This window comes from Scyliorhinus torazame, chromosome 6, assembly GCF_047496885.1.
Source record: "Scyliorhinus torazame isolate Kashiwa2021f chromosome 6, sScyTor2.1, whole genome shotgun sequence".
NCBI lineage: Eukaryota > Metazoa > Chordata > Chondrichthyes > Carcharhiniformes > Scyliorhinidae > Scyliorhinus > Scyliorhinus torazame.
In genome coordinates, this window is record NC_092712.1 from 161,574,073 (window position 1) to 161,591,788 (window position 17,716).

A 17,716-nucleotide genomic window follows, 5' to 3' on the forward strand; every position below is an offset into this window, starting at 1 on the left:
GCTTCAGTAATCTATGTATAACCCTTAATGAATTCCCCTTTAACTGTTCCAATTGAATAACAAAATCCAAGTAGTACCAGAAACCCCTTTTCAGAGGTGTGGCCCAGCACACGGCACTCTCACTGGTATAAGACTGATACTCTGTTCCCCTTTTCAAACAGCAGATTTGAATTCCTTCCAGAAAGCAATTGTCTCTGTTAAATTACCAAGCAGTCTGGAAACAGCTTTTAAAATGAAGATAGAGAGAAATACTTCTGTCAACCTGTGCAGTTCAAACCAGTCCAAAACTCAAAGCGAAAGTAAAAACTCCCAGAGCCAGGGCCCAGCTCAACCCACACAATGAGATCACTGATGCCATGTGATAAGACAAAAATATTTCTTAAAGGAACACTCCCATGACAATTGGCAGATTTATTCACAGGATTCAGCATTACAGACTTCAACTTCCAAACTATGAACCCAATATCCAGCTAACTCATTTTATATTCTTTTCGAGTACTAACGAAAGAAAATAAACGAATGAGCAAATATTTAAACCGTCAGCTCGAAATCAGTAAATGCAGGGAGACCGTGGTGCTCGCAACTATACATAATTTATCACAGTAAAGATGTGAGAATTCCACCTCTGCAACACTCCTATTGCCAGTGGGGTACAGTCCCGATTCTCCCCTGACAGGAGCACTTAATGTTGAAACCGAAGAATCGCGCTCATAATGTACTTAGTGAAGTTAAAGTGCAATCTTCAGATCTCAGTGCATCTTCCCACCAACCAAGCAAGCCCTCTCAGGCACGAATTACTACTGCTTTTTACAAACAGGGACCAGACATCATGACCTTTGAGAGGGAGGAGGAGGTGAGCACCTCTCTCCACCAAGTACAAGGGAGTCCAAGGAGACAGAGCCGCTGCCAGCTCCAGAGTGTAATGTTCTAGTGCATGGACAATGATTGAGGCAATGCACCAAAGAACATCTAGTTCCAGACAAGGCAAATTTATTATTGTATAACAAGCTGTGGGTTGGAAACTAATACTAACAAACTGGAACAATCACAGACAAAACTAACCATGACAACCTCTTCTACAGACTCCCCCTCGGTTGCAGTGTCACATGGCATAACTTGCCTGCCGCCTAGTGGTCGGAGGTCAAACATACTTACATGCACTATTGCTTATGCATATCACTACAGGGTAGCACAGTAGCACAATTTTGATCACTTTTGCTTCACAGTGCCAGGGTCCCAGAATATAATCATGCTTGGGCCACTGTCTGAGCGGAGTCTGCACATTCTCCCCATATCTGCATGGGTTTCCTCTGGATGCTGCGGTCTCCTCCCACAAGTCCTGAAAGTCGTGCTTGTTAGGTTAATTGGACATTCTGAATTCTTCCTCTGTGATACACAAATAGGAGAGGGAGTGTGGCGACTTGGGAATTTTTACAGTAACTTCATTGCAGTGTTAATGTGAGCCTACTTGTGACAATAATAAAGATTACTACTCCATGCCCTTTCCTTGTGATTTTGAACAAAAAGATATATACATAATTTCAATAAATATTATATGTGATATGCACAACACAATAATTTATATCATGTGCAGCTACATTGTCCAATTACAGATTCAGTCTTTAAGGTTTCTTTCTATACCTTGTTGATCTTCTTAGCTTTGGTAGATCTGATGAATCTGCTTGACAGTCTTGTATTTCTGTAGGTGCAACTGGAATGACCATTAACACTGTTTGGAACTTCAGACTCTACAATGATATATGATTTGTCCTCTGGTTGTGTTGGTTTTAAAGAATACAAATTTTCATAGACATCGTCTGCTTGCAGTTGAACCACAGGTTGTTTAACTTTCTGTTTCTCTGCAGTGCCTGTCCTTGCTCCGTGATTACAGTGTAAGATCGCAGACCTATTTCCTGTAATACTGTTGCACATTTTGACCAACCATCAGAATCCTCCACCCTCACTACATTATTCAGATATTAAGGTTTCAGAACCTTGGTTGACTTGTCATGGTAACTCTTCTGCTACTTCTTTTGAGATTGCAGCTGATTCCTTATCTTGTCATTTACTTTCTGTTTGTTACGGCATGGCAGAGTTGTTCTTAGCTTTTCGATTCATCAACAGTTCTGATGGCGACAAAACACTACGCAAATGTGATGTTCGACAGCTGAACAATGCTAGAAATGGATCATCTTGACTGTCCATGGATTTTTCAGTAGTTGTTTAACTACCTGCACACCTTTTTCTGCCTTTCCGTCAGACTGAGGATACAATGGACTTGACGTTACATGTCTGAAGTCATAATGCTGTGCAAATGCCTTCCATTCTTTACAATTGAAACACGGATCATTGTCACTCATGAGGAATGCCATGACATGCAAATATTGCTTTTGTGTGCATAATAACACAATTGGCTGACGAGCTTGACATTGTGCCACTTCAGGATAGTTTGAATAATAGTTGACGATTAGCAAATATTCTTTACCTTCAAGGTAAAATAAGCTTGTCCCCACCTTTTGCCAAGGAACTGACATAATTTCAACCATCTCCATCAGTTGCTTTGTTTGTCGATATTGATATCGTTGACATACTGCACTCTTTTCTTGCATTTCTCGATCCAAGGTGAACCTCATGAATCTTTTACAGTATTCCTTTGCGCAGACTGTGGAATAACGATTCTCTGTTGTCTTGGTAACAAACCATTTGCTACACTTAGCTCTGATTGCATATTATGATACTTGGAGCATGAACCTTTCGGCCATCCATTGTTGAGATTATGTAACACCATTTGCAGACATTCAACTTTTTCCATTTCTGCAACAATCAGTTTTGACTTTGCATTGACACTGGTAGTGTCTCTGTGATCATACCCACATGCACTTGCACATTCTCTCCCATGGAATTGTCATCCAGTGCTGCTGTAGCTCTGGATAGCGCATCTGCTACTACAATTCATAGAACAATGTGCTTGCCCGGTGTATAGATCAATTCAAAGTCATAGCTCTGGTGTTTCATCATCACCCTTTGGATGCAAGGTGACATTTCACTAAAGTTTTTCTTGACTATGATTACCAACGGTCTGTGACCTGTCTCTACAAGCAAAGTAGGTAGGTCATACACGGAACTGTGAAATTTCTCTAATCCGTTGACTAATCCTAGACATTCTTTTCAATTTGAGCGACACTCAGACTCGATCACTGATCTGGATGCATTTGCTACTGGTTTCCAATCACTACCATTTTCACTTGCAGCAAAACTGAAACCTAAACCATCCTTCGATGCATCTGTCAAAATTTTGGTGTTCTTGTTCAGTTCAAAAAATATTAGAACTGGAGTTGTTGTCGGAGCTGTATTCAATGTGATCCACTCTTGTACATGTTTGTCTGACCAAGTGAAGATTTTCACTTTTTTTTAACTTCTCTAAGACATTGGGCTGGATTCTCGGCACCCTAACGGCGAAATCGCGTCCAGCGCGGGGACGGAGAATCATTTTCTGCGCACGGAATCAGGAGCGATGCCGGGTCCCCGATTCTCCGGGACCCAAAATGTTCTCGGAGTACGCCGCGCCATGCATCCCTTACCTGCGGCCATTGTTGGAGGCTCACCCCGTCATTCTCAGCCCCCGACCAGCTGAAGTCCCGTCAGCGTGGACCACTCATGGTCGTGCCATTCGGGATACTCACGTGGCAGCTGCAGGCTCAGTCCGCGGCCACCATGGTTGGGGGAGGGCCGATCAGAGGGCAGGGGTGTCATCATTCGGGACTATTTGTGAGGTCCAGCTCTGCGGTCTGAGTTTGCCATGAAGCACGGCGTGGCCTCTGACCCGGAAGTGCGAGGGCCAGTATCTGCAGCTAAAGCTGCTAGAAACACGCCAGGTTCCTACTAGCCACCTGCAGTGCTCTGAATATGCGGCCTTTTCATGCCAGTTTTTCTAGTGTGAAAGGCCGGGGGTGGAATTCTCCCCCCCACCCCGGGTGGGAGAATCGCCGGTGCGCCGCGCGAATCCCGCCACGCTGCCCCGGCACCCGAATGCGATTCTCCCCCCCCCCCCCAAACCAGCGCGGCCTCCTATCCTCCGCCGCCCCGCAAGAAGATGTCGGATGGCCGCGGGGAGGACGGCAACCGCATAAATGACGCGGCGCCGTTCCTAGCCCCCCGGGAGTGGGAGAATAGGGGGCTGGGAGCGGCCTCCGATGCCGGAGTGAAACACTCCGGTTTTCACTCCGGCGTCGGGACTTAGTCTCCCGATTAGAGAATTGCGCCCATAGTTTTTACGACGGCTTGGGGACATAGTCCCAAAAATAGAGAATCCAGCCCATGCTGTCTTTTCTGAAAGATTTGGGATAAATTTACCAATAAAATGAAACATGCCGAGTATTCTCAGTACTCCCTTTTGTTCTGTTGGTTGAGGCATATTCACAATGGCTTATATTTTCATGCCATCAGACTTTATTCCTTGAGCAGACAACCAAGCAGACAACCAACCTCTCCTTGGCATGTTATTTCCTTCACATCAAATTGATATTTGGCCTTGTTGAAGTGTAACCCATTTTTCTTGACATTCTGCAACACTTCTTAGCCTTTCAATGTGTTCCTCTTGTGTGGAACATCAAATGATGATATCACCGACATGTACTCGAACAATCTAAATGACTTCAATTATGGTGTTCCATCGATCGGTGGAAGATTTCTGATGCTGAGAGTATGCCAAAGGGCAGACGAAGAAAGCAATATCTACCAAACGGAGTATTGAATACAATACTTAGTACTCTCTTCACCTAACTTGATTTTCCAGAATCCCTGCGAAGCATCAAGTTTGCTGAAATATGTTGCACCTGACACCTCACTTGTGATCTCGTCCCACTTAGGTATCGGATAGTGTTCCCTTTTTATATTTGCATTGTGGTTTTTAGGATCCTGAGAACATTAATTCATTTTTTGAATGCACACCATCGAATTGACTGAACATGTCGGCTTTTCGATCTTTTTGATCACACCAAGAGTAACAAATCTGTCTAATTCAGCTTTTAGACGGTAACGTAATGGTGCAGGAACTCTTTTCGAAGCATGTATCACTGGTTGAGCATCTTTCTTGAGTTGAATCTTGTAGGCGAAAGGCAAAACACCGAAACCTTGAACCATTTCTGAAAAAGGTTACACAATGGACTCCAGTGATCCGCTGTCTGTGCTCAGTGCAAAGTCAGTCCTATCCACTCTTTTTACAAGTTCCAGTGCTTCACACGATTCAACACCTTGCAGCGACTCACGCTCTTTATGGAGAATTTGACTTTGCGAAAACATTATTTGGCAAAATGGTTTTTGCCTTTGCACTTTGTGCAGATTTTTCCATGTGCTGGATTGCCTCGGTAGGTTCCTGTTTCCAAATGTTTTACACATATTGGCAGCTTCTGGCAAATGTTTGAAATGGCCGCCGGTGCTGAGACCACGTTTTACCGTAGTACCTTGCAGTACTACCTGGGTGCCATGCTGGCACTGCCAAAGTGGCCAGATAGAACTTCCAGTTGGCAGGGACACTGCCAGGGTGCCAGGCTGGCACTGCGTGGGTGTTGGGGGTGTGTGGGGAGAGGGGCCCAGGGAACATTCGAGAGTGCGTTCGGCTCGGAGAGGTTGGGAATCGTTTTGGGGGCCTCCGAGATCGGACGCCATTTTTAATTGGAGTATCAATCTCTCGTTACACTGGGGAGTTCCGGTGAGCGGAGGTCACCACTGTGCAAAACGGGGCTATGTGCGGTCTCAGCCATGCATTCCCCATTCAGGCCCCTTATGCCAGTCACGATGAATAGCCGTGTGTTTCTCGGCACTGCGAGCATCAGCAAGCACGTACTAAAGTGCTTGCTTGGGGACTTTGTTTCCTTTTGGGAGAATCGCACCCAATGTTTTGAAGTTTCAGTAGCTCTTTGTATTTCTTTTGGGAAGTGGCCCTTTTACTTTATCCCTCAGTTTGTTCAATTTGATTTAATTAGTTGGAATCCGGAAGAGTTCAAAATCAAGGCAAAACCTGCTCCCAGGCCTGGAGAAACTTGCCATTAACAAGTCCAGGTATCAGGTGACTGAGGGGGGTCATCTAGCCCAACCGTCTGGCCCTCTTAAGCAGCTTCAGCTGTGGCTGCGTTTCCTTGGAATGCAACCGTGCGGTGTCCACGGACACAAGCAAGACGATCTGTGCCCCATGGGCACCGTAGTGTCTGCCGTGCTTCACTGACCCTTTAAATCACCATTTGATTTAATGTTTTTAAGTTTCATTTGCTCTTTATTTTTGTTTAGGGCAGTGCTCCTTTAAGGAATGGCCACTTTTAATTTATCCCTCAGCTTGTTAATTTACTTTAATTGGTTAGACCTTAAAATAGTTCAAAGTCAAGGAGAGTGATGATAACTCATGGTTCAAGGATAAATACTTGGGTGCATGGGATCATGTATTACTGGGAGGGGATGCACCCAGACTGCAGATTATGGCCTGGCCTGTTCGTGTGGTAGGTTATTTGATTTATTATTGTCTCATGTATTAGTATACAATGAAAAGTATTGTTTCTTGCATGATGTCCAAACAATGCATACCGTACATAGGGAAGGAAGGAGAGACTGCAGAATATAGTGCTACAGTTATAGCAAGGTGTAGAGAAAAGATCAACTTAATACGAGGTAGGTCCATTCAAATGTTTGATGGCTGTAAGGAGGAAGCTGTTCTTGAGTCGGTTGGTACGTGACCTCAAATTTTGGTATCTTTTCCCTGATGGAAGAAGGTGGAAGAGAGTATGGCCGGGGTGCGTGGGGTCCTTAATTATGCTGGCTGCCTTTCTGAGGCAGCGGGAATTAGATAGAGTCAATGGATGGGAGGCTGGTTTGCTGATGGACTGGGCTACATTCACGGCCTTTTGTAGTTTCCTGCGGTCTTGGGCAGAGCAGGCTCCATACCAAGCTGTGATACAACCAGAAAGAATGCTTTCTATGGTGCATCCATAGAAGTTGGTGAGGGTCGTAGCTGACATGCCAAATTTCCTTAGTCTTCTGAGAAAGTGAAGTCGTTGGTGGGCTTTCCTAACTATAGTGTCGGCATGGGGGGACCAGGACAGGCTGTTGGTGATCTGTACACCTAAAAGCTTGAAGCTCTCGCCCCTTTCTACTTCGTTCCCATTGATATAGACAGGGCATGTTCTTCACTACGCTTCCTGAAGTCGATGACAATCTCCTTCGTTTTTTGACATTGGGGGAGAGATTATTGTTGTCGCACCAGTTCACCAGATTCTCTATCTCATTCCTGTACTCTGCCTCGTCATTGTTTGAATTCCGACCCACTACGGTGGTGTCATCAGCAAATTTGAAAATCGAGTTGGAGGGGAATTTGTCCACACAGTCATAGGTGTATAAGGAGTATAGTAGGGGGCTGAGGACACAGCCTTGTGGGGCACCGGTATTGAGGATGATCGTGGAGGAGGTGTTGTTGCCTATCTTTACTGATTGTGGCCTGTGGGTTAGAAAGTTCAGGATCCAGTCGCGGAGGGAGGAGCCGAGGCCAAGGCAACGGAGTTTGGAGATGAGTTTCGTAGGAATGATGGTGTTGAAGCTGTAGTCGATAAATAGGAGTCTGACATAGGTGTCTTTGTTATCTAGGTGTTCCAGGGTTGAGTGCAGGGTCATGGAAATGGCGTCTACTGTGGACCTGTTGCAGCGGTAGGTGAACTGTCGTGGATCAAAGCAATCCGGAGGCTGGAGTTGATTCGTGCCATGACTAACCTTTTGAAGCACTTCATGATGATGGATGTCAGAGCCACTGGACAATAGTCTTTAAGGCTCGCTGCTTGACTTTTTTTGGTACAGGGATGAGGCTCGTCTTCTTGAAGCAGATAGGGACCTCAGATTGTTGTAAAGAGAGGTTGAAGATGTCTGCGAATACCCCCGCCAGCTGATCCGCGCAAGACCTGAGTGCTCGTCTGGGTACCCCATCTGGGCCAGTAGCTTTCCGTGGGTTGACTGTGCGTTGGTACAATGCGGATGGTCCGCACGCACACTAAACCGCTCGGGGGTGGAGTGGTTAATTCGGGTTAATGTTGGCCATAGTCCTCTTTGGAAACAGGGGGCTTTCCAGAACAGTGAGGAAGGTTTGAGCAAGGAGGGACCTGGAGGAAGAGCGAACAAAATGGGGAGCATTGTGAAAGGAGGGTTATGCAAGGCATGCGGCGAAGAATGAGACCTCACAATGATAGGCAGAGGGACAAGGAGGTGGATGAAGAGGGCAAACAATGGAAGGCAGAGGGAAGACAATGTCTCTGTCAAGGTTCCAGTTGAAGTTCAGAGGCTGGCAGACAGGAGTCACAGAGTGCAGACAATCCTGTTGTGAAATGGAAAGGAATCACAGATGGCAGGCGGTCCATGGGCTATGTGGACCTCACAGTCACAAGTCACCAATAGGAGACAGTGCAGAAGAGCAGTGGGCATGCAGCAGGAGGAATCATCAAATCTTCATTGGATGCATGAGGCAAAGGAGGTAAAGGTGTCTGAAGGCACACAGCTCCAGCAGGATGCACTGCATGGGGCAGACTGAGCATCAACAGGATTCTGAGGATCAGAAACACAGACAGCGGAGTTGACTGGCATCACTGAGACTCTATTGTTCATGAGTCTCCTTTCTATACATGAGTGAGAGGTTGTGGGCAGGCAGTGATTGTCCAGATTGTCTGCAACATATATCACATGCTCTAAGAAGACCTTGTGCCACGTGGGTTTGGAGGCTGCTTCCTACCAGTGGCCCTGAAGGTGATGACAGACTCTATTGCTTTGCCACTGGGTCTTTTCAGTGACCAACTAGGAACCTGTACGACATTTCCCAGCAGGCAACACATCGGTGCGTACAGCAGGTGTTGGGGGGGGGGGGCATAATTACGTGAACATTGCTCTGGATGAGGTTAGTCAGACTAAGAGATTCACGGTCTGCGCACCTATCTCTGGGTTCCCAAGAATACAGGGAGCAATAGACTGCACTCATGTGACTGTACAGGCTTCCTGGCAGCAATGCCTGATCTTCATCAACTGCAAGGTCTTCCATTCAATCAACGTGCCGTAGGTGTGTGACCATCGGAAGTAAATCCGGCACATTTGTGCACGATTCCCTGGGAGTTGCCATGACTCCTACATCCTCAGACCCTCCCAGGTGACTGGGGTCTTTATGGGGCCAGAATGTCTTCAGGGATGGTTGCTGGGGGAATAAGGGCAACCTACTTAAACACTGGTTCTTGACTCTGGTGCGTCACCTTCATATTTCAGCTAAGGAAAGGTACAAAAGTGCCCACATCACCACACACTCCCTCATGGAGAAGACCATAGGGCGTCTGAAGATGTGATTCAGATGTCTGAACCACTCCGGTGGCTCTCTGTAATATGGACCGGAGATTTTGCCACATGATTGCTGTGCCCTTCTCCATCTGGCTATACAGAAAGGAGAGCCCCTACAAAAGGGTGAACTGGAGGAGGAGCCCTCCTCGGAAGATGAAGATGAGCTGCAGGAACCTCTGGGGATGGTGAGGGATAATATGAGCCTGCTGATGCCATGGAGGAGGGAAGATGTGGGAGGTGAGCTCCATATACCCTAATAGCTGAAAGGTATTGAGCTAATAATCATGATATGCTGCACAGATTTCCTGATGATCCTTAGAAGGATCCTGAGGGATAGAAGTATAAGAACACCATGATGTTCAGTGCCACAGGCTACAATGCTGGCCCTCTGCCATTTGAAGGTAATTTGAACTCTGCTTGGACAACCTTCCTTCAGGGTAACATTGTCTCCCTGGGCAGCTCTGCTTACACCCCTCTCTGAGGCCTCCTTGTCCTTCAGCATCGCCAGCTATGTATGCAGTTGGCAAGCTGGTTGCTGCTACCTTTGACCAGCTGTTCTCCACTCCCTCATTCTCCTTCCCTCACCCTCACTTGAGGAACCTCCTCCAGAGTGCACTATTCCCACAGTCTCTGTACCTCTTTTTGTTTCAGTCTTCCCTGGGCTGGAACCTCCTTGCGTGGAGCCTCACTTTAAAATGCCTCCCTTCAGCTGAACCCTTCAGTGGCTCAATGTCAGAGATTTGCTCAGCGTGCTGAGGAAACAATTTCTTCACTCCTCATGCAGTCTCAGCTGCAGCCTCCAACCCCTCCTTGTGCTGCTCAGATACTGTCATTTAAACCACCATTATGCTCCTTCAATGATCCTGTCGTGATCGTCTCCTGCCTGTGAAGACTGTGTGACCACAAATCATGCAGGCAGCGAGAAATCACGGGGAATTGATAATTAAATTGCCACAATTATTTTATAATGTTGTCAAGTTCCTTTAAGAGATAACTGCATGATTGCCGAGTCTCAAGAAATGAATCCATAACATGTTTACCATATCCCTTATGAGCGATTGGTACCTTGTGTCTTGTACAGTAAATATGCCCAAGGTATTATGTCACTATAATAACACAACACATAATAGGCCTATACTGAAAGACAGACAAACCTGCTACTTTTAGCCCAACTCCTCGTTTGTAATATTTGAGTTGAGTGTGATGACCTTGGAGACTGTCTCAATGTTGCCAGGCCTGATTGTCAGGCAGCAATAGAACGTCATTCACCCATTGCGCAAATGTAATATTCTCTCTTTAAAATCTGGACATCATCAAAACAGGTGGAGCTGGAAGCAGGTTCCCATTTAGAATTGTAGCCATCTGGGATGGCCACTTACAAAGTAAGCATGGATACTTGCAAATACTCAAGGGAAATATGGCCAATGCAGGATTCAGGCAAACTCAGAGACTTAATGTATATTTGCTAACAGAGAACCAGACAGTATCGAAACCCCCAGCCGATCTGCATTCTCATGGCCCATTTTCCCAGGACAAAGGACTGGTACTCGGGTATCAGATACAATTCCAGACACATTGGCGCCACACCCTTCACCCACGAAGCCCAAACAGCCAAGGTCAATGACCGCTCAGGACACGCCCAGCCATCAAGGCACCCTCCCCTTTATTGGCTCAAATCGAAGGCAGGAATCGAAGCCTGCCGAATTATTGGGTCCAAAGCTATGGACTGCCCAAAAGAGCGCGAAACCCCAAAGAATAAAGAGGACACTGCCATGTGTTCGATCTCGTTTGGCCCTGGCACACCGGCACTCTTCAGCCTGGCCTATACCTGAAGACAACTGCAGCACCACGACCAGAAGCGAGTTCAAGATCAACGATCGCTACCAGACGGATGAGTCCAGCAGAACCGAAGTTACTTCTCCAGACCCAGCCACTCCAGATCCAAACAAAGGCCATGTTCCTCTGCCAAAGCCGGGTGCCTGAAGTTAAGTACAGGTTGTTGTAGTGTTAGGTATAATTTAGCTTGTAGTGTTTTTATGTTGCATGTGTGAGTTAATCTTGTGTGTAAATAAACTATTATTGAACTTGAACTAACTGACTGGTTGTTGGGTCTTTGATCAATATCCGGTTAAACCTTGTGGTGGTATCATCTGATACCGGGCGACTCTGAAAGCAATATCACTCAATATTAAAAAGGGCAACATTATTGGCGTCTCCGGTGCAAATTGGCAACAGAATAAATCCCAATGAAAGGATGGAATTTGACAAATTTAAAATCTCTTGGATTCGTGAATTCAGAAATGAAAATGTAAAGTTAGCTTTTACAAAATATTAAAGCAGTGTCATTACATATAAACTTGTCGACAGAATGACCTGGCAAAATATTTTGAAGATTTTTTTTTTAAAGCTGTAAAGATCATATTGATAGAAATGCATTTAGCACGAGAATAAAGGTAATTTTATATTTTGTTCTCTTAGCAGGAACTCTCGCCCTCCCTGTCACAAGTTCTTTTTCTCAAATGAACATACCCTGTCGAAAAAGCTGTTGGAACAGAAACTTACCTGGTCCTGGGCAATCCCTTTGGCAGTCCTCCATGGATTCAAAGTTGTTGTCATTCCCCTTACAGCCACCATATGTAAATTGCTCACATGCATTTATGGCTGGATTGTAATAATAACGGACCATGCTTGCCCGACACCATCCCACTACACGTGGCAGAGAGCAGATTGGATTGTCTAGAAAAATACAAATTGTTACATGTAACATCTGTAGAATTACATAATAATTGATTTAATACACAGATCTTGGTTACTACAAAAATAATAACATGAGGGGCATGATCTATTGGCGTGTTGCGCCTGCAAGATGGCAAGGCATGGCCGCTAGAAGCCGGGGGATCCCTCTTCTGGGATCCACCCAGTTTGCCATGACTCGCGAACTATAAAAGGATCACGTGAGACATCACGGGCGAAATTCTCCCCCAACGGCGCGATGTCCGCCGACTGGCGCCAAAGACGGCGCCAATCAGACGGAATCGCGCCGGCCCAAAGGTGCGGAATGCTCCGCATCTTTGGCGGCCTAGCCCCAACATTGAGGGGCTAGGCCGACGCCGGAGGGATTTCCGCCCCGCCAGCTGGCGGAAATGGCGTTTGTTGCCCCGCCAGCTGGCGCGGAAATGCGGCGCATGCGCGGGAGCGTCAGCGGCCGCTGACAGTTTCCCGGCGCATGCGCGGGAGCGTCAGCGGCCGCTGACAGTTTCCTGCGCATGCGCAGTGGGGAGAGTCTCTTCCGCCTCCGCCATGGTGGAGGCCGTGGCGGAGGCGGAAGGGAAAGAGTGCCCCCATGGCACAGGCCCGCCCGCGGATCGGTGGGCCCCGATCGTGGGCCAGGCCACCGTGGGGGCACCCCCGGCGTCAGATCGCCCCGCCCCCCCCCCCAGGACCCCGGAGCCCGCCCACGCCGCCTGGTCCCGCCGGTAAATACCAGGTTTGATTTATGCCGGCGGGACTGGCAATTTCTGGGCGGGACTTCGGCCCATCCGGGCCGGAGAATTGAACAGGGGGTCCCGGCAACTGGCGCGGCCCGATTCCCCGCCCCCGCCCAATCTCCGGTACCGGAGACTTCGGCGGGGGCGGGATTCACGGCGGCCAACGGCCATTCTCCGACGACCCGACGGGGGGTCGGAGAATGACGCCCCACAATCTGAATCCTGCCCGTTGCAGGTGGGATCACTATCTGGCAAATCTGCACATTAGAGTGAGACAACTAGTCTCACTCTATTATGCACTTGCTGCATCTACTGTGGGCCTGGAATCTAACCCGTTTTCCTCAGAGACCTCGGGCGAGCGCCGTTCAGTGCTGGTCCCCACAAATGCAGAGCAGATGGAATGGCACTGGTTGAGGTTTCCCAAAGGAACAGAAGCTCCCAGATGTTTGCCCTCTGGGCAGAGTGGCACTCTGGAACTGCTGGTGTCACCTTCGCAACTTTGCACTGCCAGCCTGGCAACCTGCTGATGCCACCTGGGTGGCAGACTAGCACTGACAAGGTGCCCAGGTGGCACTGGTCGGTGGCACTGCCAGGCTGGTGGTGCCTGACTGCCATTTTTCCAATGATGGGGATTGGGCCTGGGGATGCCCTACTTGTGTGCCGTGTGGGTGGGGGGGGGGGGGGGGGGGGGGTGAAGCTGTGGACCCCCTTGTCATAATATACACCAGTATATCATGGTGCAGACACACACTGATGGACACACAGTGGGACCAATCAACATACACAACACCGCAGCCAATCACCAGTGAGAGCACACGCACTATAAAGACAGGGGGCATCAGAGTTCCCGCTCATTCGAGTAGCAGCTAGCAAGGAGCACAGAGCTCACAGCCTGAAACGCAGACATTCACCATGTGCTGAGTGCTTCGACTGGTTAGGACAAGGCAAAGGTCTTTAGTTAAAGCTAGTATCGTATTAACCCACACTCTAAATATGTTTAAACACTTAATGATTCAATAAAATAGTATTCTACGATTTCAAGTGTTGGTGACCTGTATGTGATCCACACCCAACACATCACCCCTCAAAGATGAATTGGGTCTTTGGATAGTTGTGGGTTGATTGTGGGATGCCATCTAAAAATAGCGTCTCAAACTTTTCCTGCATTGAGGAGTTCTGGTGAGCGGAGCTCCTCAGTGCAGGAAACGGGAATAAGTTGGGCCTTGAAGGGGAGTTCTCTGCTGAGGCTGCAAATTGCAACACAGTCCCGATAGAGAGCGGGGTGTTCCTTGACTCCGGATAAACGTGCACGTCACGGGATTCCAATTTGGTTTGATCGCACCACATTGAAATCAAAACCTTTACTTGTGAGTCATCCGCGCCTGTAAGGAAAGCTTTGCTCGACACGGCATCCCACTCACTGTAATGTTGGGCAATGGCCCCTGCTTCGCAAGCCAGGAATGGTCCAACTTTGCCAGGAGGTACAACTTTGTGCATGTGACATCCAGTCCCCTGTACCCCGAATCCAACGGCAAAGCGGAGAAGGGCGTCCACATAGTCAAACGGCTCCTCCAGCACTTAGTGCCAAAAAAGAGCCCCCTTATTAAAAAATGAATCTTGCCATTCCTGGCTCCCTCGCTGACTGATTCGCCCAAATTGCATCTCAGCTGCTCGTCACTAACAAAGGGGAGCTATTTATAAACACTCCCTCACCACTCACTCCCAGTCTACACACAAACATGACAGCGTGCAGACCTGCCTCTCTCTTTGGCGATACCGACCTGATCAGGCTTCTCGATGCCGTCAATGAGAGATGGGGAACCCTGTTCCTCTGAGGGGATTGCAAAACCATCCGCAGGGTCAGCAATGCCTCCTGGGAGGCAGAGGGAGCTGCAATGGGTGTGGGCAGTGTGACCAGGAGGACCGCAGTCCAATGTAGGAAGAAGACAATTAACCTCCAACAAGCTGCAACGGTAAGTTACCACCTCCCTTCTGGCATCACTTCCGCCTGCCACCGCTCAATTTCCCAAACCCTCCCCCCAATCCACTGACTGACACCTCGCAACCCCAACATCCCATGTTCAAGCTTGTTTCTCAGGACCCTCTTGCACCCACTAGCACAGCCCTTTCATGTCCAGGTGCAGTGCCCTCACATGCCACCTGCGATAGAACTCCCTGACCCATCAAACGTGCAGCTCACAATGTCCTCTCTTTGTCCCCGCAGGAGAACGTGGTCCATTACAAGAGGGAAAGGGCGAAGACGGGGTGCAGGGGGGGGGGGGGGGGGGTGTAGACCAGAGATCTTGGGCGTCATTCTCCGCCGGCGGGAGTCTCCGTTTTGCCGGCACCAGGGGGTTTCCCGACGGCGTGGGGCTGCCCCACAATGGGAAACCCCATTGACCGGTCAGTGTTACGGAGACTCCCGCCGGCCGGTCGGCGCAGAAATGTGGCGGGGTGGGTAGGAGAATTTCGCCCCTTAGTCCTCACCTCCTATGAGGAATGGGTTTTGGAGATCATGGGGTTGTCTAAGGAGAGAGCAGTGACCACAGCAAGATTGGCCTGCGTCAAAGAGGTGAGCATCCACTGCCCCTTCACCCAGATGACCTGACTCAAGTGAGTTGTTGATGTCCCACCAAACTGTCCTTCCATTTCACTGAGCACATATCCATTGTCTTGCAGGATCACCATCTGATGAGGCCAGGCCTTCTCTTAAAAGAGGCGCAGAAGGAAGCGAACACTGAAGGGTGCCACCCATACCGGCCGGGAGATTTAGTCCTCGTGACGGTCTTCCAGAGGAAACACTGCCTGGAACCTCATTGGGAATGCCCTCATCAGGTGCTGCTGACAACTCACACTGCCGTGAAAGTCGAAGGGCGACCTTTGTGGATCCATGCCACACATGTCAAGCGGGCACCGACCACAGACAAAAGTGCCAGAACCTGAACCTTGACTGGACCATCGAGATATGGACTCTACTACTGACGTTGTTCTGCGCTGCCCTTACGGGGCATGGATTTAGAATTCTGCGGTCCAAAAGATGCAGGCCATTGCCTCACAGGGCAACTGGACCAATTGTTGGATTTGTACTCATTTTCCCACAAACCCTTCCTCCTCAGAGATGAGATTTTTGCCCTCCCCTTGGATTCTGCATGGTCCCAAGGTAGTTCAGGGGCACTTATCCGTCATACGCCCACTTGGAGGCGGCAGCCTACTTCTGTGGTTGTTAAGGGGTCAGTCTGGCTAAGCATTAGAAGGAATTCTACCCAGGGCAGTACTGGAGTGGGTGATTTACCATTAAGTTCCTGTGTCTATCTTGCTGCTTATGATTACGGGAAGCTCAATTCCGCTTCTACAACTAGTCAGGCCCAATGACATCCTTTTCAGAATGCAAAAGGAATGAGTCGACATTCCGACCCCAGGCACCTTCCCCTGAGGCCGATCTCACATATATACTAAACAGAATGGTTGTAACTGTCAGTGGGCGTATAATCTGACCCTGGGCAACTCCACAATCATCTGTGCCTCTAATGGCTACGTCAAGGGAAGGTTTGGGCCCTGTAATTATAGGAACACTACCAGAACCATACCTTTTGGTACCCGACCCTTGTTCGCAATGCTTCCCCCTGGCTTTGTGGGAATAGCGCCTACAAGACACTTCCTGTTGACTGGACAGAGGCCTGCGCCATTGGCAATATTATCACCGAAGCCTTCGGGGTCAAACACCTTGCCATTCACTCCCTCCATAACCACCTGGGACCTCCGGGGCGACCTTAAAGATCAATCTCAAATCCACTGGTTACCCTTAATTCCGGGATTCACCAGTTTGTACGCGCCCTAATCCCAGGTCTGGGAATCTCAGAATTAGAAAGGGTTATCATTAACTTCTCTTCCACTTTGGAAATCATTGAGAACAGAACGGTGGATGCCACCCAGGGGTTGCAATCAGAAATTCAGTTGCTCATTACAGTGGTACTCCAAAATCAAATGACCTTTGATTTCCTATTGACAGCGCAAGGGGGAATCTGTGCAGCCATTAACGAATCTTGCTGCTTTTATGCCAATGAGGACCAAAGAATCGAGACGGATGTGCGTGACAGACAGGAACAAGTTCGCCTTCTTGATTCTGTGGCTCAAGAAAAGCCTTTTGATTGGTGGGGATGGCTCCCTGATATTCGAGGGTGGTTTGGGGGATTTCTAAAGACCCTCCTCGTATCTGGGGATAGGCCTTGCCCTTCTTATCCTCCTCTGCATAATGATACGGATCCTCCTTTGTTGTGTTTGCTCTGGCTGCCGATTAAGGACTGAAAGCCCCAGTTAATGATCCCGCAGCCCAGCTCCTTCTCCTCCTCAATGATCAGAACCTTACGGACAAGGGAGCCCGACGGCTCGGGGAGACAGAGCTTGAGTAAAATCCTAAATTGTCCTTGAAAGACAAAAGGGGGAAAGTGTGGAATCCGTTAATATAACTGGTCCTGTGCAAGAGTAATGATTGGTTTCTGGGCAAGGGCCATAAGCTAGAATGAAATCCAAGCAAATAACTGATTTTTAGTAATGACGCAAGTCTGTGGAGACAGAAAGATGAAAGTAATCATAACAAGGATGCCTTTTTCTGTAAACTATCATTGTTTTCAGGTCAAAGGGAAGATAAGGAAGCAAGAGGGGGATGGAATGAGCTAGTGTTTCTATTGGTCAATTGCCCTGTTTTCTATCGCTTTCTATTGGCTAGAATTACTGTCCTTTCATTGGTCCAAAATGAAAGTTTAACTGTGATATTATTGGCATATGTGACGATCAATTAAAGGCTTAAAATGTATCTGTCAATTCTATTGGTTAAATCAAGCTATATATGTTTCTGCTTACCAGAATAATTTTGAGTAAGG

The 17,716-nt window shown here is 48.1% G+C and overlaps 1 protein-coding gene across 1 annotated transcript in view; it reads right to left on the bottom strand.

The window, feature by feature from the left end:
* The window catches only part of LOC140425111 (kunitz-like toxin PcKuz1), a 50,424-nt gene that overhangs the window by 16,931 nt on the left and 15,777 nt on the right, over positions 1–17,716 (bottom strand). Inside the window, exon 2 of the mRNA XM_072509024.1 lies at positions 11,911–12,084. Within this exon, the coding sequence (XP_072365125.1) occupies positions 11,911–12,084 (174 nt within the window). The remainder of the gene's footprint in view (positions 1–11,910; positions 12,085–17,716) is intronic.